This window comes from Grampus griseus (assembly GCF_964374135.1).
Source record: "Grampus griseus genome assembly, chromosome: 1".
NCBI classification, from domain to species: domain Eukaryota; kingdom Metazoa; phylum Chordata; class Mammalia; order Artiodactyla; family Delphinidae; genus Grampus; species Grampus griseus.
This window is the reverse complement of record NC_139017.1, coordinates 107838654-107862653: the sequence shown is the minus strand read 5'-3', so window position 1 is coordinate 107862653 and position 24000 is coordinate 107838654. Positions and strand designations below refer to the sequence as shown.

At 39.4% G+C, this 24000-nt stretch overlaps 1 protein-coding gene across 1 annotated transcript; it reads right to left on the bottom strand.

The window, feature by feature from the left end:
• Window positions 1-2186: 2186 nt before the first annotated feature.
• On the bottom strand, window positions 2187-23301 carry LOC309829121 (large ribosomal subunit protein eL6-like; the record flags this gene model as incomplete). Its single annotated transcript, XM_082664814.1, has 2 exons — window positions 2187-2717; window positions 23230-23301. 2 exons carry the CDS (start codon window positions 23299-23301, stop codon window positions 2187-2189), a joined length of 603 nt encoding a protein of 200 aa, XP_082520940.1.
• Window positions 23302-24000: the final 699 nt, after the last annotated feature.

Here is a 24000-nt window from a genome sequence, read left to right as displayed (position 1 = left end):
GCCACCATCGTCAAAAGCACTATTGAGGGCTTCCCTGGTGGCGCAGTGGTTGAGAATCTGCCTGCCAATGCAGGGGACACGGGTTCGATCCCTGGTCTGGGAAGATCCCACATGCCATGGAGCAACTAGGCCCGTGAGCCACAACTACTGAGCCTGCGCGTCTGGAACCTGTGCTCTGCAACAAGAGAGGTCGCGATAGCGAGAGGCCCGCGCACCACGATGAAGAGTGGCCCCCGCTTGCCACAACTAGAGAAAGCCCTCGCACAGAAACAAAGACCCAACACAGCAAAAATAAATAAATTTAAAAAAAAAAAAAAAGCACTATTGAATACACTACAGCAACTTCAGCATAGGGTCCCAGGGATGGATCTTGTTTTCCTTCCCCTTCCTAAGCTTCTCTCTTGTCCTTTTAATAAACGCTGGGAGAACTGAAATTTATCTAACAAAAATTCTTCTCATCAATTATAGCTATTGCTTTGGTGTCATCTCAACAGAGCCAGCAGTCCTTTGGGTTCTCCTTCATTCCTTCTCTCCTTCCCTTTCTCTTCCCATGCCTACCCTTCCTCCAGCTTTCTTTCCCTTCTACTTGTCCTGTAGTGCTGGTGATATTCCCTTATAGGGGATTGGTTTCAGGAGAATGGTGAAAAAACTGCAATGCTCAGGAGAATCTTGAATCTTAAGTTTCCATTTCTTCTAGACATTTTGCTTCTTCCTCTCCTGAGTCAGTCTGGTCATTTTGTGCTATTTCTGGCAGCTCATATGCTTGGGGCAAAAAATGCAAAAGGAAGGAGGGAAAACAGAATTTTCTGTTTGTGAAATAGGATAAGGAGGCAAAATCTGGTTAGTTAAGCTGCTGAATAAAACACCAGATCCTGGATGGAACATGTTAAAAAACATGTTCTCCTTTAAAAAAAATATTGTTAAATATACCAGACATAAAGTTTATAAAACATAATATATAATTTAAAAAGTAATGTGCAACCACAAAGGGTATTTCTCTCCTTAAATGATGCTCAGGCTGAAAACTTTAGTCATCCTTGACTCTTTTCTCACACCCACATCCAATCAATCAGCAAATCCAGTTAACTCTACTGTCAAAAGCAGAGAAACGGACCCCTTTTCTCTACCTCAGCTGTGCCGTCAAGATACAAGCCTCTATCACCTCTCGCCCGATTATTCCAAGAGAAGATCTCCTTGCTTCACCCTTGGCACTCTCTACAATCTACTCTTAACACTACAGCCAGAATGATTCTTTTAAATGACTAAGTCAGAGCCTGCTGTTCTTCAGTTCAAAAACCTGCAATGGCCTCCCATGAGACCTAGCACGGGAGTTAGCAAACCACAGCCTATAAATCAAATCCAGTCACCATCTATTTTTGTAAAGTTTTACTGGAATACAAAAACAACCACGTCCACTCATTACATATTGTCTATGCTACTTTCATGTTACAACAGCAGAGTTGAGTGTTTGCAACTGAGACCCTATGGCCCATAAAGCTTAAAATATTTACTATCTGGTCCTTTACAGAAGAAGTTTGCCAGTCTCTGACCTAGCATCTAATAAAGCCCTATGAAGCCCTGCTGACACGTCTCTGACCATATTGCCTATTCTGTTTCAGCTGCAGTGCCCTCCCCATGTCTTCCTGAAGACATCAGACATATTGCCATAGTAAGTCCATTGCGCTGGCTAGTCCCTCTGCCTAAAATGTTACTCACCCAGAAAGCCATGTGGCCTACTCTCTCATGCCCTTCAAATCTTGGCTCAAATGTCACCTCAATGAAGCCTCATCTCATTTAATTCTGCAAACCATACGCTCACTCTGCTCTGTCTTAAACTCCCTCACCTTCTTATTTTTTCCATAGAACTTATCACCTTCTAAAACAATAATAATTTAATAATTTATTTCATTCATTTTTTTGTCTTTTCTTGTAGAATGTTCTCCATAAAGGGCTCTTGTACTCCTACGTGCTTACAGTAGTACCTAGCACATAGCAGGCATTTAGGAAATATTGGTTTAATGAAATGATACTGAGGTAATATAGAACATTACCATGTCTTTGAATCCCTCTTTGTATCCTTCTATAATCATACCCCTAACCCACCCTCCTCCCATGTAAATACTCTCTGGATAATTTCTTTTTTTTTTAATGGACCGAGTTATTTACTAAGGTTCCTTGTAAGAAGTTTAGAACATTACTTTGTGAGGATAAATTTCATGTGTGAGAGCAAACACAGAGCGGAGGTAGCCCTGGAGCTGAGGAACGGCTTTGATTCTTCGCAGAATTTGTGAGTCCACAGCTTTCTGATCAACCTTGCGCTGCTCTGTAATCTTGGATTTCTCTCTCTCTGTGTCGAAGATCTCACCTTCCTGGTGCCTGGGCTTACGGAGCTGCTTCTTCTTGAAGCGAGCGTCAGTGAGATGTTCTGGGATTTTCACACCACTGATATCAACTTTGGTGGAAGCGGCAATGACAGATTTCTGGTGTGTCTGGTGTGTTCTCTGCAGAGGAACTTGATTGAGGGACAGAGGCCCAGTCACAAGTAGCAAGCCACTGCTCAGCTGCTTCAGGAACATGACCCTCTTGCCTCTGTGGCGCCCAGTGAGGATGATCAGAACAGTCCCAGGAGTGACGCTAGCGCGCAGTTTTCTCACATGCTTACTGAAGGGTTTTCTGCAGTGACTCAACAGCTTTCGAGGCATGTCTTCAGTAGGATACTACCTGGGCATTATTTCTTAATCTTTTTTTTTTTTGCTTTTCTTTATAGTTGGATCGAGGTTTATATATCCCTACAAAATATATTCTGTAAGGTCAGCTTTTTAACTTTATATAAATTGATAAATACTTGTATGTCTCCTTCTGAGACTTCCTTTTTTTTCCCTCAACATTATTTATAACATTCATCCATATTGATGCAAGTAGTTATAATGCACTAATTTTCACTGCTGGATGGTATTCCAGTGTATGAGTACACTCCAATTCATCCATCTTTTCTACAGCACATGTATATTTAGGTTGTTTCAGTTCTCCCCCATAAACTACACTGGCAGAACATTCTTATATACATCTTCTACACAGATGTAAGATTCTTCGTAGGGTTCACACTTAGGAATGGAATCGCTGGGTAGCAGGGATGTGCATGTTCAACGTTACTGGCTAATGCCAAATTGTTTTCCACAGAATTACACAAATTTATACTTCTACTAGCAGTATAAAAGAGGCCTATAGCTCCACATCCTCAGTAACACTTGGATTTGTCGGGCTTAGCTAGTGGTGGTGTACAATGGTAACTCATTGTGGTTTTAATTTGTATTTCTCTGGTCCCTAAGAAATTGAGAATCTTTTCATATGTTTATGAGCCATGTGTTATCCCTTTTCTGTGAAATACCTGTTTATTATTTTTCCTATTGGGTTGTTTTTCTTTTCCTTACTGAGTCACGTGAGCTTTTTCTCAAAAAGCGTTAATTTTCTCAAAGCATTGTATTTGAGGCCAATTGCACTACACAACTTCACGGCACCTAAGGGGCAAAACTGTCTTGAAGTTTAACACTATAATGTATAATAATGTTTAACACATAATGTATAATGATGATCCTGACTCACCAAGAAAAACTTACACAACACTTGTTGACTAATTAAATGAAAGAATAAATAAATACTCAGTAGGGTCTGTTAAAAGGGCAGTCCTGGTTTAAGTTAGGCAAACAAATAACATCTTTGAGGACTATTTTAATTAAATATAGGTAAAATGAAAATAAGGGTGTGTACATAAATTTCTCTGTGGAATTGATCATTTTCTAAAGATGTCCAATAAACGAGGTTGAGTTTCCATACAACAATTGACCTCATAAGCATAATTAGCTAAAGTGTAATACATGCTACATATACTAATCTTTAACTTGTCTTTTTCATTACATTAGAAAGACTTTTTTCTTTTATAGCTCTGGACAGAAAAAATGATGAAAATTGGCATTAATAAGTAATTTGTGAAGTAATACCCAAATTACATTTTTGGTAATTCTGATTTTCAACAATTCCAATAAAAATCTTTTCAAAAAATTAAAAAATTTTAAAAAGAAACAAAAGAAAGGTCAAGCAATAATTTTAATAAGAAATTTTTAAAAATCTGATAAATAATATACTAGAATGTAATATACAGTACAGAGAATATAACCAATATTTTATAATAACTTTAAATGGAGTATAATCTGTGAAAATATCAAATTGCTATTTTTATACATGAAACTAATATAATATTGTAAACCAACTGTACTTCAATAAAAAAAGAATTAAAATAAATCTGAAGGCGACTTTTGAACTCATGACTTCAGAACATATTAGTATTATTTAAAGAAAATTATCTTAACTAAGAAAGATAACTTTCCAGTTTGAAAGGGCCCGCTAACAATAAATGAAAATAGACCTACATTAAAACACGTAACTGTGAAATTTTAAGACACTAGAGTTAAACAGAACATGTTTAAAGTTTACAGTGATTAAAAAATAAATACATAAAACGAAAAAAAACAGTTCACCTAGAAAGTACTGACAATCAGAAAAGCACCCAATTATAAAAGCAATGGAGTGATGCTTTAAAATTGGGAGAAAAAAATATTTCTGACCTGTACTGGTAATTCTATACCAAATCAAACTATCAATCAAATGTAAGGGTGGAATAAAGACATTTTCAGGTACGCGATATCCAAAAACAAAAGCCATTCTTCCCCTTTTAGAAAACATTACTAGACAATGTGCTTCTACAGAATGAGGGAGTAAAACAAGCAGGAAGAACACATGGAATTCAGGAAATAGAGAACCCATCACCATAGTGAGGGTAGGAGTATCCCAGGAAGATGGTGAAAGGAGATTAAGATCCCAGGAATTTGGTTACATACGAGGCCTGGAGAGCAACTAGCCCAATTTGGAACAAGAGGATGCAGGACTTCAAGAGAAATGTCTTCCACAAACTGAGAGATTGCCAGATGTGTTCAAATGTAGTGAAAGGACACATACTTTTTATAAGCATTTTGGGATGAACTAGTGCTACTAGGAGGAAAACTAAGCAAACAGGAAATCAATGAAATTATTACCTTTAGGGAAACAAAAAATTTGTGTAAGGAAGGAAATGCAATTGTATGCAATCATATTCATTATCTGACTTAACTGTGAATAACAATGTAAAATTTGAATATCTAACCAACATTTATGATCTATATAAGAAGGATGGACGAGGAGTGGTGTGTGTGTGTGTGTGTGTGTGTGTGTGTGTGTGTGTGTGTGTGTGTGTGTATCTATGAAAGGAGTGTTAAATCCTTTTTTCCCACAGTGGGAAATCAATGAATAATGATTAAAATTATACAAATAACCAAGAATTGTAGTGTAAGGATGTTATTTAGATACATAGAGGTAAATTCCCAAATAAACAGTTAAGAATGCTAAAAGTGGCTGACTGAAATTCAGAGTGGAGGATGCAGAGGGGATGAACATTTCCATTTTATGATTCATAGTTACTAGTTTTTTAAACTTACGTGTTCATCTTAGATAAAAATAAAAATGTATTCAATATATAAACAAGTAAAATAAAAGAAATATTATGTTATCACCAGTATGAGATATCTCCTTTTAACAGGGGAGTTTCTGGGGCCTGGAAAGAGAAAAGTCCAGGCTTGGAGATAAGATCAGCAGGCAGTGTAAGAGGCTTTTCTCAAGGTTAAACTATTTACTAGAGACACACACACTGCTCAGACCCAATGTGCTGACTCTAGCCCACTTTAGTTTACACTAAAGTTTTCAGAGTATGATTAAATATTCATCTGTAGAATTTTACTCCTTCTTGATGACACTATATAAACATTAGTGAAAATGGGAATACAGTCTCAGAATTAATATTCCTTGAATACTTACTATATGACATCCACTTAACATACCTTACCCAGTTTTATTTTCACAATAATCTGATGAAGTGGTAGTCATCCCCATTTTACAAATGAGGAAATTAAGGCTTAAGGATAGACTACCTTGCTCAAGGCCACACAGGTAACAAGTTTGGATCTGGGCTTGGAACTCAGATTTGCCTGACTCCAAAGTTTAAGTCCTCTCAGCTTCTCTTCCTTACATGACTATAAGGGGGCACGATGGAGGTGGTAACAATCAAGGATCACGTCTCTTACATTGCAAATATGTCCAGTGGGGGGTGTGGCACCATCTGGCCTAGGCTTGTGGGTAGATGGTGAGGGTGCCTTGCCCCTGCCTCTCGTGTAGCTCTACAATAGGACTTATCACATCTATCACAGTTAATCATTTGCACATCTGTCTCTCCAGACTGAAGAGCTTCACCACGACAGGTAGTGAGTACCACCCATCTGTGCAGGCTCAGCACCTGCCATAGAGTCAATGCTCAAGAAATGTGCAGTGAACAAACCTGTTAGTTTCAGGCTTAGACATTAAGAGTATTTCATGTTTTTTCTGGACAAACTTGGCTGTATCTAATTCCCCATCCTTAGTAAGTCCTGACGGTTGATGGTTTAATTAGAAAGCATTAGAGGGGCAGTATTAATCAAAATCAATGTTTATAAATCTTTTCTCTGAAGCAGTCATGTTATAATTTTAGTGCATAGTAATCAGCTTCTTTCATTTTTGCCTGAAGTCAGTAGTTTCATAGACCTTCCAATCTGCTCGACTTTCTCAATTTTGAATCACCCAAAGCTAAAAGCTGGAGTGCAGTGTTGATCCCACCCTGCCCTTTCCCTCCACATCTATTCAAGCTTGAAGGCTTACTAATTCCACTTCTTTAACCTTCCCTTCTCTCCATTCCCTCAGCCTTAGCTCAGACACGCATATTTCTCTGGGATCAATGCTGTGTCTTTATTCAATCTCCCTTTCCCCAGGTTATCCCCACTCTAAATGAGGGAGAAGTGTAATGGGAGACTGAAGGAGAGCACTTAGTTCTGACTAGAGGTGACTCATGTGAGAGAACCCAGCATAATAGGTGGCACATAATGATTCCCAAAACATATTTGACGATGTTTGTTTGCTTGTTTTGTTGGGGGTTGGATCAAGGAGTTAGTCTGGAGGAGGTGAATTTTAAGCAGCCCTTGAAAGAGAAAATTCCTTTGCTTAGATTTATTTTATACGCTGTGATAAAACAGGGGCCTTTTACCAAAGGTTAAATTTTGCTTCTTTGCAAAATGAAACCTGTAACCCCTCACCGAATTAAACTGCCATGACCAATACATTGTATCACGTGCAACAAGTATGCTGTATTTTTCTCTGAAACAAACTTTTTCTCATGCGTAACAGTCATAAACCAGGAAGCAGGGGTGTATTTCAGAAGAAAAGTGACACCCCACAATTCAAAGGAAGCGGCTTCTGTTTAAGGAAGTGAACAGTTAGGGGGAAAGTTTCCACGTGGGAGACTGCCACTTGTCCACGCTTCTTTCCTGTGAAACATCAATTCTTCCTGAGTACAAATATTCTGTCCATCCTTTAAAATAGTCCTCATGGTGTTCTCAGTAAGCCTGGGAGCCACAGATGGACACTGAAACCAAGACATCTTTCTAATTATAACAAAGGAAATGATAATTAGTTCTTTCTCCCTCATTCTCATTCACCTTCCCACCAAAAAATGATCATATAAAGGCTTCTGTATCTGGGAGGCTAAAAGAAGTATGTCTTTGTTTCAATTCATAAAAGGAGAGTGAGGAAGTTAAGAAAGGAAGGTTGAGGTTATGAGCCAGGGTTAGATAAAAGACAAAAATGTGTGGTGCTGTGCTGTGGAGGGTATGGGTATTCCTAGGGCTTGGGGGTGTTCCTGAGCTGTGAGCTGTTAGCCAGGCTTGAACCCGGGCTAGGTTATCTCCTTCCTTCTGAATGTCTCTATACTGATATATATCTGGGGTCCCTGCGCGCTCAGAACACAAAGTTATCACCATCAGTAGAATTATACTAGTAGTAAGAGCTGTAGTAATAATTAACATTTACCGAGTGCCCACTCTGTGCCAGGCATGATGATCCTATGAAGTAAGTACAGTTATTATCTGCATTTTGCTGTGAGAAAACTGAAGCTCAGAAAGGATAAGTTACTTGCCCAGGGTCACTGAACAATCAGTAGCAGAGCCAGAAGTTGAATCTTCAGGATATCCATTCCCTGCTCCACATGTCCCTTGAATAAAGTGAGTGGACTTGCTGAAAGTTAAACTTGGAAGGAGAAGTTGCCGCTGTTCCTGAGGACTTGACTCTGACTTTGGAAGAATTCTCAGTTTGGATTTCAAAACAACACGCCTGCTGCCATTCTACTGTCTTACACAAAAACAGGTATCGTTGATTGGAGTAACACTCATGCAGGTGGGGTGAGACTGGGTAGAAGTAGGCTCCAGAAGTAGTATCATATTGGCATTTCTAAGCACTTAACTGTATACTGCACAAGAGAGGGGTGTGACACTGGTCAGATCCTAACATGGTTTTGAGAATGAAAGTGGGCTAATGAGGTAGGAGAGTAGAGGGTAGATACAAAAGTCCAGGGCACCAACGCTGAATGAAGAAACATATCTTTAAGTAATAGAGACAGTTTAACTTTAAAACAGCAGTTCTCCATTTTGGCCTCAAAAGGGAATCAGTTACAGCTCACGCACTTGGGGAGCTATAAAAATGAAGATGCCTGGATCCAGTGGTGTGCTGAAGACAGTGTGTGCTGGCTCACAGGCCGAATGTTAGCACTTCTTTCCAACTCCATGTTCCATGGCATTATGTTTGTGGCTTGAAATGATGGGAGTATTTACATCATGGAAACTGGCAAATACTACAAATCAGGGAGAGCTGTTTGCTAGCACTTACCAGCAGCCATTGCCTGGATCTACCCTCAAAGATTCTGATCTAATTGGCCTGGGGTACAGTCTGGGTATCAGGATTTTAAAAACTAAAACTATGTACAAACATACAACGAAGTACAACTGCTCTGGTCTAAAGCCCAGTACTCAAAGTACAGATTTCAGCGCAGGCATCATCTGGGAACTTGTTAGAAATGCAGAACCTCTCCCACCCTACCACCCCTGGACTATTAAATCAGAATCTGTACTTTAACAGCATACACATATTAAGAGTATGAGGTGGTCTAAAACATGTGTAACAGGCAGGCGCTTATGGTCCACTGACCTAATCATACAAAAATGAAAAGAGAGAAGTAGGGTGCAGCAAGAAGGAGAGAAAGGCACACTGGTGAGTACAAAGAGGCACAGCCAGCCCACAGAAAAGATGCATTTGGCAACTATCTGCAAGGCTGGGCTGAGATCCTAGGTTTTATTTTTCTGTTCTTATTATCTACAAGTGTACCACTCATGTGACTTTTTACAATATTCTTTGTCAGTCAGCATCTTGGAAGAACTGTGAAAAGAGGCAAAAGAAAAGTATGTAGCTTAGTTAACCAGTACTACAATGTATTTCATAGGAGCACCTTTTTAAAGCTCACTAAGCTCATAAAATCTGATAGGACTGAAGTCCCAATAGATAAAGCTTCAAGGTTAAGGCTGGGTGTGCTGGTGATGAAGAATGAGTTCACATTGTCTTCACATAGGTTCTAGAGCTCAGATGTTTTTAGCAAGTATCATTTCACACTCAATCAATATTTCTTATTTGGTTTCAGACAGCTGGGCTCTGCTAATGTTGAGCTAATGAAAGCCTAACATGACAGAAGACCTCACTGTAACTTTCTGGGTCTCGCTCATAAGCAGGTTAGTATCAAGATCAAGAAGGTTTTGTTCAGTGAAAAGGTTTAGAAATGCTTCAACTTATATCCAATGAAATGTTGAAAACTCAATGTTAAAAAGAATGATAGAGGGCTTCCCTGGTGGCGCAGTGGTTGAGGGTCCGCCTGCCGATGGAGGGGACATGGGTTCATGTCCCGGTCCGGGAAGATCCCACATGCCACGGAGCAGCTAGGCCCGTGAGCCGGCCTCTGAGACTGCGCGTCCGGAGCCTGTGCTCTGCAGAGGGAGAGGCCACAATAGTGAGAGGCCTCCGTACCGCAAAACAAAACAAAACAAAATTAAAAAAATGATAGAATCATAAGTCTGGGAGAGACCTTAGAATTCCAACCTGAATCATCACTGAATCACCAAAAGGTTTTCCTCAAGGAACATGCAAATAATTTCCCGATTCTTTTGTCATCTTTCACAGGATGCCAGACAGGAAAGTTTTCATCATTTATTCACACAACAAACCTTTATTGAGGACGTGCTATGTGCAGGCACCTGGATACGTGGAATCCAAAGATGAATGAGATATGTCTCACTTTTACTGTTCATGGATGATTTAAAGAACATACTGTTGCAACCATCTACTTCCTGAACTGCCTTAGTAGGCCCACCAAAACTCTCAAGACAGAATCAGAAATCTGAAACTATTTCTTACTGGGAAAAGACTGTGTGATTGGACCAGAATTTCTAGTGGCTGCTTAGTTAAAGAATTGTATCATGTTAGTAGAAGAGAAAAAATATTTTCAACCAAGTGGAATGAATGAATACATGAAGATATAATGACTCTGAACTATTTCAACAGAAACATTTTTAATTGGTTGGCCAAGTGTGGCACTATTGACCTCTTAATCTGTATGTTGGCATTTTCTGATTGGAAAATATAATTCCACTTGCCTGACTTTTTTATCCTGAGACAAATACTTCTTAGCATGAAACAGCTTACAGGACGACCAGAGGTATGTGATGGACAGGAATCCATATGTGCAAGTTCTATGTGCAAGTTCTACCAGACAGGATTGGAGGCAAAAGAGTAAACCAACCAGCAAACAAGCAGGTTCGTATTTCCAACATGAAAAAATAAGTAACATTCTAGTTTGTCATTGTAGTCCTTATCAGATGAGCGGCATTTAGAAGTCAGCAGCTTTCTACATGAACACATTGCAAACGCTGCATTGATCTGCGCCATCAGCTATTTGACTTGAGAACATGCCCTTAAAAGTTAAAAAGAGGGCTTCCCTGGTGGCACAGTGGTTGAGAGTCCGCCTGCCGATGTAGGGGACGCGGGTTTGTGCCCCGGTCCGGGAAGATCCCACATGCCACGGAGCGGCTGGGCCCGTGAGCCATGGCCGCTGAGCCTGCGCATCCGGAGCCTGTGCTCCGCAACGGGAGAGGCCACAACAGTGAGAGGCCCGCGTACCGAAAAAAAAAAAAAAAAAAAAAAGTTAAAAACACATCAGTCCTCTAAGAGTTTTCTATTTGTTTGCTCTCTATAAAGTCCATAATTGTTTTCTCCCTCTAGTGACCTCAACCACGTTTCTTGGGTCATTTAAGAAGTTAAAGTCTGAGATCCCTTTGTTAAAAATTGGAAAGTCAGCATTCTTAGGAAGACAAAAATGAGTGGGCCAACTAGCTTCCTCTTCTTATTTGCACAATTCAGCAATAAAAACAAAAGAAAAACACACATTTTTTTTTTCATATGTAACCTCATATGAAAAAAGACTGTAGATTCCTAAGCTGTTGGCAACAAAATGTGAAACTGTCTGTGAGCCAGTCCACACGTACCTCGCCTGAATCATGTCAAATCATATTCTTCTCCCCTGGAAGCGGAGGCCCTAATTGGCCTGAAGTCTGGCTTGGCAAGCAGAGTGGACTTGTCGTAGACTCCAGCTGTCTGATAAGCAGATGACAAGATAAAACATTCCTTTCACTAGAGTCCTTCACTAACTAGCACAGGGTAGAAAATCAAAGGCCCCATCGAACTGGGCTCTGTATCTGTGCAATCTTGATAAAAGGCAATAGGGAGAAATATTCTTCACTTTTAGCAAATCTGTGATGTAAACTTCTAATTCTTTTTGCTTACAACCACGATGAGTTATAGACATGTTGAATAATAAAGTATCTCAAAGTGCTTGAAACTTTCATCTCGAAATTGAGAACACTGATTTGTTTTTTCCTTAGAGGTATATACAGAAACAGTCAGAAATGAGATTAATTCACTGATAGTGAATTATTATTACCAAGCTGTTACTATTTTTTTTACTAAGTTTTACATTCTGCAAGGCATGCTTGCATCCATTAACTCTCTTAATTTTCACAAACCTGTCAAGTCTGTGGCAGTGGGACATAGGTAATGGATTTGTTTGAACTCTGCTACGGAACTGACCAGATGAGTGACCTGGGACAAGACACTTAACTGGGCCAAAGGCTTTATCTTTATCTTTATCATGACATGTGGGTTAATAAAATTTACCTCACAGGAATGCTGTGAGGACTCAAGGAGATAATCTTTGCTAAGCTACCTTGTGAGTATTAAATAAGACAATTACATAAAGCTCTCAGCACAGTGCCTGTCATAGGGCGCATGCTCATTAAATGGTAATTCTTCTTATTAGACTGGGTAGGGTAGATGACTACATTCGGAAGGTTAAATGAATGCCCAAGGGCACATAATCAGTTGTTCCAAGCACCAGGGACTAGACCCTAGGCTTTCTGTCTCCTATCCCTGTATACTTCATCTGTGCACATGGATTTTTTTCTCCATGCAAATGGTACTATATTAGATATAGCAAGGGATGAATACGTATGTTAAAGAACACAGTCCAGACTTCTACTTCAAGGCAAGATGAAGTCACAGGTATTAGATTTACTCACCTGTCTGAAACAACCAGAAATCCAACAGAATGCATAGAACAAAGATTTCAAGACACAGGTATCAGCAATGAAGAATGGTGGTCTCTGACAGATGGGAAGAAAAAAAAGGTGAGCCCTACAATTATTCCAGCTTTAAACTCTGAGAGTTACCAGGGTGTGATACAGGGAGGGAAAGGAGATACAGGGAGGAAAGGGTGCCAGGAGGCACCCAAAGGACATCCTGAGTTAAGGAGATGTAGCTAAGAGCCAGGGGCGATCAAGGCAGTGAGAATTCATAGGACAAAGTACTATAGAGGAGACAGCTGTACAGATAGAAACTGGAGATCTGCAGAGGTTTCCCCTTGAGTATTCAGTGGAATACTTATCAGTGCATGTGTGTAAAGAAATCAATAACAGAAAGATATCCGGAAAATCCCCCAAATATCTGGAAACTAAATAACATACTTCAAAATAACGTATGGGTTAAATAACTCAAAAAAGATATTAGAAAATATTCTGAACTGAATGAAAATGGAAACACAACATATCAGAATTTGTAGGATGCTGTTAAAGCAGTACTAAGGGAGAAATTTACAGTATTAAATGTTTATATTAGAAAAGAAGAAAAGTCTCAAATCAATGACCTCAGCTTCTACCTAAGTAACTAGAAAAAGCAGCACAAATTAAACCCAAGATAATTGTAGAAGAAAGAAACTAATAAAGAGCAGTACAGAAATCAATAAAATAGAGAACAGAGAAAAATCAATTAAACAAAGCATTGGTTCTTTGAGAAGATCTATAAAATGTATAAACCTATATAGCTAGATTGATCAGGGAAAAAAGAAAGACACGATTACCAACCTCAAGGAGTAGAGAGGTATCATCACTATAGATTCAACAGATGTTAAAAGAGTATAATAAGGGAATGTTATGACAACTTTATGCCAATAAATCTACCAACTTAGGTGAAATGGATAAGTTTCTTCAAAGACATGAAACTACCAAAACTTACTCAAGAAAAAACAGATAACTTGATTAGCCCTATACTTATTTAATAAGTTGACTTTGTTAAAAACCTCCCCACAAAATAATCACCGAGCCCAGATGACTTCACTAGTAAATTCTGCCAAACATTTAGGGAAGAAATAATACCAATTCTGCACAAAGTCTTCCAGAAAATTGTCATAGCATTACCCTGATACAAAAAGGAGACAAAGACATTATAAGAAAACTAAATGAACAACAAAAAAAATTAGCAAACTGAATCCAATAATATATAAAAAGGAAAACACAAATTTCCTAGGAATCCAAGTCTGGTTTAACATTAAAAGCAATGTAGATTATCATGTTAACCAAGTAAAAAGGAAAAACTATATAATAATCTCAACAGTTGGTTAAAAAGCATTTTACGAAATCAAACATCAATTATTGGCCAAAACTCTCAGAAATCTAGGAATATAGGTTACTTCTTAACTGGATAAAGGACATCTACAAAAAACAAAGCTGTAAGTAAAAACCTACTACAGCAAACAGACAAAAGCAAAGCTGTTTTGACTAGGGAAAAGTTCAACCTCCCACCCCCAGCCTCCCATCACGCGGAGCCAAGAGAACTGCCACTAAACTCTGAGTGTCCAGGGGCCATGATTTGAAAATTATCCCTGTAGGCCATTGGGAACCATGGAACCAAGTCATCGATAAATAGTTATTGAGACCCCACTCTGCATGGCAGTTGTATCATGAACATGGCCAACAATCAGCCTCAGGGCGGTGGTGGAATATAATGCCCTAGTCCAAGACTAGAGCCTGGCCATGTGCCTTGCATATAGTAGGCATTCTACTAATGAATGGCTATACAAAGTATAAGATCACAGAGTGATGACTCATGCACCTCAAACTGAAGGACATTTCTCAGCACCAGTGGTGCAGAAAGCAATTGAATAAACACTGTGAAATCTTCCTGAGTTTTAATTTGACTTGAAGATTGAAGCAAAAGTTATTTTGCTGCACAAGTAGATAGTTGCAAAATACAATGCAAAATTACCTGTACTTCTAATTTAAAAAAAGTGAGATTCAAAAGAATCTCACTTGCAGCCAGTAGCCTCAAACTCAGGGAGTAGGTATTTATTTTCCTGTCTTCAGGGGTTCCAAAGTGAAGAGGTTTGAGAAGCACGAAATGAATCTAAATGCATCTTCACATTGCAGATAAAGAAACTCAGCCCCTGATTCTTCATAAGGTTTATCTGAGGTCAGAGTGAGATAGTGGATAACTCTTCATGAGGTACCCTAAGGCCTACTTTTTCAGAAGTATCTGAAAAAATTATGATCTGTTCAAGGAGTCAAAAATTAGATTTAAAAACTTTCTACAAACCAGCTGACCAAATGAAGTGGGAGGCACCAATGCATCCAGAGTTCATGTAGTTATATTTTCGAATTAATTAGGAGGGTCATATATGTACATGTAAGATGCTACAATCAATACCATATAAAATGAATGCCAGAAAAGTATTAAACACATGAGAATAGCAGGCATACAGTGCAGACAGCAAGAGACAGAGGGAATGAGAGAGAGCGAGAGAGCACATGCACTTCCAGCTGGAATGGAAACTTGCAGATTGGTAACCTCCCATTGAAAAGAAGGGGAGAAACTTTCATTTTCCCTCCTTAAATATGCAGAGTTGATCTGAAACACCCCAAATCTTGCAAAGCACATTTTCCTTCCTTACGGACTTGAGCTGGAGGTATTCTTCCTAGGTATAATGGAGATGCCATGGTGAGGGGTGGATTACATGGCCTACTAGGTCCCTTTCAACTCCTAACAAGCTATGGCTCTACAACGACATAAAACTGCTCATCTTTGTCTACTACGTGGTGGAAATTTGTAACATGCATTTGCCTAATGCTTATCTTGTGAAACGGGGTAGAATTTATTACTCATCTGTTTAATTTCCAATGAGACCTTCACTAAGTAGTATAAACTCTGAGAGGTAATATACCTGTCTCACACACCTGCAGGTGAATGTAAACAATGGCAAAATGCCCAATAGCTCATGGAGGAATGAGCAGAGGGACAGCCCCTGTGGCAGGCAGGACATGGCATCACTCGCAATACTGTAACAGGAACTGGAAGGAAATGGCTTTTGGAATTCCACACCAAGAAAGTTCTCAGGTTATCTTTAATGGAAGAGAGCTGTTGGCCATAGAGCTGAGTCTCCTACTGCCACCAAAACAAACTCTTTGTTAACTCAGACTTACTTTTTAAAGGGGCAAAAACACTTTCATTTAACAGCAATCCCTTGAGAACTTCTACTGAGGATCGTGTTCGGTCTTCTGTCAAGCAGATGTTCACTTGGTTCGCACTCAAGAAAGAAGCAGACAGATTCATTAAGAGACAGGCCAACTCACAGATTCCTCTTCTCTTTGGAAAATCCACCACAAATTTTTCTTAAGTAGTTGTCTTTTATGATTGCTGTCATGGACATTTCAGTTCAGATTGCAGCCATGCCTCTTTCTTTTTGAAAGCACTGAGGGACTCCATCACATGCCAGGCTTCCACAAGTAAGGTATCAGGTAGGGCAGGGTTGAGAAGCAGCAAATGGGGTAGGCATTCTGGTGCCTAATGCCCTGTTCCTACACTATATTCCAGTCTTCCTGGCATTACCCCCTTTACCATGAGTTGTCATTAATTCCTTCCAGCTTCTACTCCAAGCAAATCCTACCTCCCTGATTATATTCTGGGATGCGTTTGCTGGGCCAGTGCCTAGCTTGGTTACATATGTGCAGCTACTACTGAAACCTAATACTGTACAGTAGAATGCTGGATGCTGAGTTGGCTTTCTATTCTGTGGGCTGACTAGGCAGAGAAGGAGATGACTACCTCTCAACTAAAATCTTTTATTCTATTACAGCTTGAAGGGCTTCTCTGCTTTGCTCCTAAAACCTGAAGGAAGAAAGCAGAGACCGCTAAGCCCACTGACTTTCCCAAAAACCAGCACATTCTCTGTCATAGAGTTAGCAAACCTCTGCTTTATGGCTTCTTAAAACTCTCTCTGGATGTAGTCGTGTTCTGTGTGGCCTCAGCAATGAGTTCCACACTGAACTGTGGGCTGCTACGGAGATAGGAGCAACCACTGATATAATAGTTAGGGGAGAGAGTTGGCACACTTGGCAAGCCATATCACAAGCAAGTTCACCAGTCTGATTCAGGCTGGTGGTGAAATTCCAGGACTCTCTGGACAGAGGTGGGACTCATCTTCATGTGAATGACAGGGCCTTAGCACCAAGTAATGTGTCCACGTTGAAGCAGGAAGCTTGACCCAGCTCCTAGGAAAGGGAGACTGGAAGGAGTGAGATAGGTATGACAGAGAAGACAAAGCAGAAAGCTGAGTAGAAACCCAGTAACAGATGACTATGGAGGACAGCTCAGCAGGCTCCCAGGCACCCATGGATTCATATTACCCTAATTCTAGAACGCTTTTTCAGGTCCAGAAGTTGCTCCTTGTAACCTGCCAGACTTGGTTCACAGCATGCAGATCTTTCATCACCATCACAGGATAGGATTTGGGCAGGCAGGATCTGGCAGCTATTTTTGCATCATTGATCAAATTGTAAATACATCAAGATCACTACGAAATTATTTTGGGGGCTTCCCTGGTGGCACAGTGGTTAAGAATCCATGTGCCAATGCAGGGGACACAGGTTTGAGCCCTGGTCCAGGAAGATCCCACATGCCACAGAGCAACTAAGCCCGTGTGCCACAACTACTGAGCCCACGTGCCACAACTACTGAAGCCCGCATGCCTAGAGCCTGTGCTCTGCAGTAAGAGAAGCCACCACACTGAGAAGCCCGTGCACTGCAACGAAGACCCAAAGCAGCCAAAAATAAAATTAATTAATTAATTAATTTTAAAAAGAAGAAAAAGAAAAAAATTCTTTTTGAAGCTAAAGAAGGGAGGAGAAATTGGCCAGGTGATCATGAAGCATTTAACTGGCTAGACTAAAATTTTTCAGTTTACAAGGAGCCATGTTTTCAGTCTAAGTCTATGATTTTGAAACTTTCCTAAGTAGTTTGCTTTCTTTCCTCTGATGTTTCCCTTGGAAAAACTCGACCATTTGGAAGGCTTCCTGAAAAAAACTATACTCACATCCTGCAGACATGTAATCATCCTGTTTATCTTGCCACATTTCTGATACCAGTTGTCAAGTTATTATGCTTTGAAAAGTGCCAGTCCCTTTCTACCTTCTTCAACCTCAAGCAGAAGCCCTTGATGGAAACTGACTTCACTAGCATCTCTCAACAGACCCTCAAAACAGCAGAAAAAAGCATAAAACATATGCTTCCTTCAGAAGTTTGTATACTGAGGGATAAGATCACTTTCATTTATTCTTTTTCTGTTTTGAGTGGATTTATGAGATGGCAGAAAAAGGAGAGGAAGATAAAAATCTTTTTTTGTCAATTATAATCATGTTTACCTTTGCCAAAAATTTTTTTTTCACACACTCTCTTCCTAAGGAGAGGACTTCCCCCAAACAGAATTGTAAGAGGAGTCATGTCTGGGCTATTTATGGAAAATATGTTTGGGGGAGGTTGTCTGAGCAAAAGGTTAAGTATAAAGGTTAAATGACGTGAAAGCTTTGCACATGGCAGGAGAGTAATTTGGAGATTTAGGGATTTAAAAAGCCCCTTGGAGAAGGCCTGAAGACACCTTTATGCCCTCAAAGACTAACACCATATTCCAGGATCCTCTTTGGTTCAATTTCAGTAACTATTTATAGGTTAAAAAATGATCTGCATGGAACAAAGGTGAAACTTTGGAATACTGTGTTTATTTCTGAGGGATTTGAGCATAAATGAATGAAACAGGAAACAGAAAAACAAGAGCAACAATAAAACCAGCAGTTGGTTCTGTAAAAAGATCAACAAAATTTACAAACCCTTAGCTAGACTGACCCAGTAAAAGAAAGAGAAGACAGAAATTAACCAAATCAAAGATGAAAGAGAGGACAACACTACTGACCCTACAGAAATTAAAAGGAATAACTTCATGCCAACAAGTTAGATAACTTATATGAAGTAGAAAAATTTACAGAAAGACACAAATTACCAAACTGACTCAAGAAAAATAGAAAATAGAAAATATTAGTAGACCTATGACATATAAATAAGTTGGATTAGCAATTAATAATCTTCCCACAAATAAAAGCCTGGTTCCTGTGGCTTCACTGGTGAATTCTATCAAATATTTAAAGAAGATATAAGACCAATCATTCATAAACTCTCAGAAAACAGAGAAAAGAAAGGCTTCAGAGCTAAATTTAACAAAATAAATGAAGAACTTGTACCCCAAAACTACAAAACAGTGCTAAGAGAAGTTAAAGAAAATGCAAATAAATGGAGAGATACTTCATGTTCGTAAATTGTGAGACTCCACATTCTCAGGATGACAGTTATCTCCAAATTGATCTATAGATTCAAAGTAATCCCTATCAAAATCTTACTTGACATTTTAATTGAATTTGATTAGTTGATCCTAAAACTTTTATGCAAGTACAAAAGACCTACACTGATCAAAACAATAGGAAAAAACCAAAGTTGGAAGACTTGTACTGCCTTACTACTTGATCTCAACACTTGGTAATCAAGACACTGTGGTATTGATATAAGAGGAGACTCTCTGCACAATAATCAGGACACTTGCAAGGATATGCACTTAGATCAATGGAACAGAATTGAAAGTCTAAAAAAATACTCTTACATGTATGCTCATTTGGTTTTTAGCAAATGTGCCATGATAATCCAATGCGGGAAAGGCTAGTCTTTTCAACAAATAGTATAAGAACAATTGGATACCACATACAAAAATATTATCTTCCAGATGAAAAAATATTATAGATCCTTACTCCTTATGCAAAAATTAACTCAAAACATACAACTAAATTTAAGAGCTAGAACTAAAAATACTTCTGGGAAAAATAGTAGTAGAAGATCTTTGTGGGCTTGGACTACATAAAGAGTTCTTAGATCTGACACCAAAAGCATAATCCATTAAATCCATTAAAATTGATAAAATTACACAAATTTTAATTTTTCATTTCAAAATTTAAAACTTTTCATTTTCTTCATGGTGCCTTTTTAAGTTCAAAAAATAAGCCACAGACCGGGAGCAAATATTAGCAAATATTTTTATCTGATAAAGGATATATATTCAGTATATATAGAGAACGCTTACAACTCAGTAATACAAACCACCCAATTAAGAAATGGACAAAAGACTTAAAAATATATTTTACCAGCAAAGATATATAGACTGCTAATAAGTACTTTAAAAGATGCTCTATGTCATTACTCATTAGGGAAATGCAAATTAAAACTATAATGAGATACTACTACATACCTACTAGAATGACTGTAGTAAAAAAGACAGACAATTCCAAGCATTGGTGATGATGCAGAGAAAACAGAACTTTCTTACATGGCTGGTGGGAATGTAAAATGGTTCAGAAACTTGGAAAACAGTTTGGTAGTTTACTAAATTGTTAAATATAAACTTTTCATACTACCCAGAAATTCCATACCTAAGAATCTACCCAAAGAAAATATATGTTGGGACTTCCCTGGTGGCACAGTGGTTAAGAATCCGCCTGCCAATGCAGGGGACACCAGTTCGAGCTCTGGTCCGGGAAGATCCCACATGCTGCAGAGCAACTAGCCCGTGCGTTGCAACTACTGAGCCTGCGCTCTAGAGCCCACGAGCCACAACTACTGAAGCCCACGAGCCTAGAGCTCGTGCTCTGCCACAAGAGAAGCCACTGCAGTGAGAAGCCCGCGCACTGCAACGAAGAGTAGCCCCCGCTCGCAGCAACCAGAGAAAACCCGCATGCAGCAACGAAGATCCAACGCAGCCAAAAATAAAATAAATAAATAAATTTATTTAAAAAAAGGAAATATATGTCCACACAAAGACATGTATGTAAATGTACACAGAAGCATTATTCATAATGGTCCCAAACCGGAAACAATCCAAACTGACTAAAAGCAATCCAATAACTGGTGAATGGATGCACAAGATGTGTTATGTCCATATATGGGTTTCCTCCACTATCCAAAAGTAGTGGGTTTCCTTTTGTAAGCCTAAATGGTGGCAGGCGAAGAAGCAATTGCCTTAGGATACATCTTACTAACTGAATGCATAAAATAAATCAAGATAAAGCGTAAATGCTCACAGACACAGTTCAAATCTATGGGGCCTTGATGCTGAGTGTAGTTCCTGGGAAAGGAGCTTGGCAGTGCCACTCTTGCTGCTTGGGTTGGTGATGACTGTATGATGGCTCCCTGCAAAGGAAATTCTGAACACTATTTTTGCAAAAGCGAACATCTTCTTTGGATTTCTTTTGGTTAGCAAAAACAGGTACTAATGTGGGTTTTTCGTAAAATCAAGTCGGAGTAAAGCAAACTGTACAGAGCGGGGAATACCATTATGTAATGGAATTCTATTCAGCAATAAAAGGGAATAAGAAACTGACACATGCCACAACATGAGTGAATCTCAAAAAAAAAAAAAATTAGGCTAAGTGAAAGAACACAGTTGCAGCTGACTACATACTATACAACTGCATTTATATGAAATGTTCAGCAAAGGTAAATACGTAGGGGTAGGAAGCAGATCAGTGGTTGCCTAGGCATAGATCAACTTCAAATAGACATGAGGACATTTTTTTGTGGTTATGAAAATGTTCTAAAACTGGATTTGGATTGCAGTGATGGCTGAATGACTCTATAAATTTACCAAAAAAACCAAAAATCACTGAATTATACACTTAAACATTGGATAAGTTTTATGGTATGTAAATAATGTCTCAACATAACATTGTTTAAACAAAGAGTAAAGGGTAAATTGTTCTATAGTTCTTAACTGTAATAAAACTAAAAGTTTCTGGACTTCCTCCTATCATTAAGCATGAAATAAGTCAGGTGTTGTGTTAAGAGCTTTAAGGGGATCATTTTTATTTGATTATCACAATAACTCTCCAGTGTAGGAATTATTTTCCCATTTTACATATAAGGAAAAAGCCACAGAGATAATAAGTAAAACTCCAGGGTCACTCGAAAGACCAGGGATCTGAACCCATATTTGTCTGGCAGCAAGGCCCAGGCTCATAATCACTGCACCTAGTGTCTGCCTGTGGATTTCTAAGCAAACTAATTCTGGCTTAGTCTGACATGTGAAATAGACTACCTGACTCCCCACAATTCCTTCCTTTAATAACTTCATAGAAATGTGTTTATTTTCCTCCTTCCTGCCTCGGTCATTCACTTTCCCATCATTTACCGTGCTTCAGTGTTTTTTAATCTTCAGCTGTGTTTCAGCTGTGTGTTAGCTGTGTTTTAATCTTATCTTGCATCAGGTAACTGCAGCAGTGCTTGACATCTTAGATCAACAAAGCAGAGGACTCCAGGCTATGAGGGGAAATTCTTTCTTAGTGTTTGGACAAGCAAGTTTTCCATAGCTTAAATTTTGCATTAACAGTATGCCTCTTGAGTCTATTGAATACGGCAATTCGTTGGTGAAATATAAATTGATCTCATAGCATTACAAAAACCCATTTGTCTCTAAATGGTTTCACGTGAAACATAGTTTATTCCACAGGTTAAATTTCTAAATTAAATCCTCTAAAGTCAAAGCACTAAGAAGAACCAGGCTTCATAAACGAATGGAGTTTTTCATTAACAACAAAAACAGCATAAAGTTGAAAGGTCCGCTGGGCAGATCTGAAATGTGGCAACAATTCATAATTGAGGGCCTAATGTTCCATTAAAAAAATCTCTTTGAGGTATCATCAGACAAACTTAAAAATTCTCCACCACTGGCCATTTCCAAGGACAGATGCCAGTTTGACCACACATTTTAAACATGTGTCTGGAGAATTTTATGTAGCTCCTTTCACAAACTTAAAGAGAAATGTATTCTTTGTTACCAAAGAAAGTTGGTCTGTTGGGAGGATTTAGAAATGGAAAAATGTAGAAAATAATCCACAAGTAAATACTAGGGAAGTTTCTATTTGTACCTCTGCCTGTACTGGTTAGAAGTTAGGTTCCTTTGAAGACTACACACAAGTTATGCATAAATGCATTTTGGAAGAAAGGTAAAAGAAAGATGCCATGACCTGAGGACGGTATTATAAGAAATCTAGGCCATTTCACTGAGCAGTTGTTGCTAAAGCATATCTTCAGCTGAGGCCACCCCGTGGTGACCCATGCCCCATAAAAGAGCATATTAATGGCCACTTGAAGGGACAATAAACCAACAAACCGGAATGATTATGCTGTAACACAACTGCAACTGGAGACTTAAATCTTCCATATTCAGATAGAAGACATACTTGTTAATTTTTGCTTCGATTTTTATTTATCTTTTAAATTTTACATTATTTATAGATAATTTTTTAAATTATCAGGTGATTTTCCACTTATCTCTGTTTTTCCATTTATCTCTCTGTCTTTATTTAAAGCTCATTATAACCAACTTTTGAACAACCTTTTGTCTAAGTGTTTCAGAAAATAGTAAGTTCAAAGTGAACAGGCGACTGTTGTTGGAAAATAAAAATACCCACTGAGACTGTGGACCAGAGTTACAGGAGCTGGTCCACGACGAAGACCACAGGTTGGCAGAGGCAAAGAGCATCCAGTCTGCAGGTGCAGGGCCATGGCCCCAGCACCAGGGGGGGCATGGATGGATGGGAGTGAGGTAGTTACAGGTTTGTCTTTCTGGCATTGTCTAGCCCATCTGAAGGCAGGGGTGATGGGCACAGACCCCAGAAGAATTATGTAGTGCCCGCACTGCAAGATAATTCTCCTCTACTCTAGACATGGCCTAGGGAAAGAGGAATAGAAGACAGGTCATAAACGTGGGCTCCAGGACAATTGTGTTCTCTCTTCCCCAGCACCCGAGTCTGAGTATCTGTAGAGGCTAGCCCTGGGTCTCTCCTAGTGCAGAAAGCCTGAAGTAATACTATATACACTGCACTGTGTTTTCCTCACCGTGATCTCTGAAGTGGCTATAACTGTAAACATCCACAGTTTATAGATGATGCCTGAGTCTCAGAGAGGACAAGGGGCCTACTGCCAAGGGTTTTGGGTTCTTTTGTGGGGTTTTTGGGCTTTTTTTTGCGGTACGAGGGCCTCTCACTGCTGTGGCCTCCCCTGTCGTGGTGCACAGGCTCCGGACGCGCAGGCCCAGCGGCCATGGCTCACGGGCCCAGCCGCTCTGCAGCATGTGGGATCCTCCCGGACCGGGGCATGAACCCGCGTCCCCCGCATCGGCAGGCGGACCCCCAACCACTGCGCCACCAGGGAATCCCTGCAAAGGGTTTTAATAGGACTTCCATAAATGCCAAGGGTGCATTA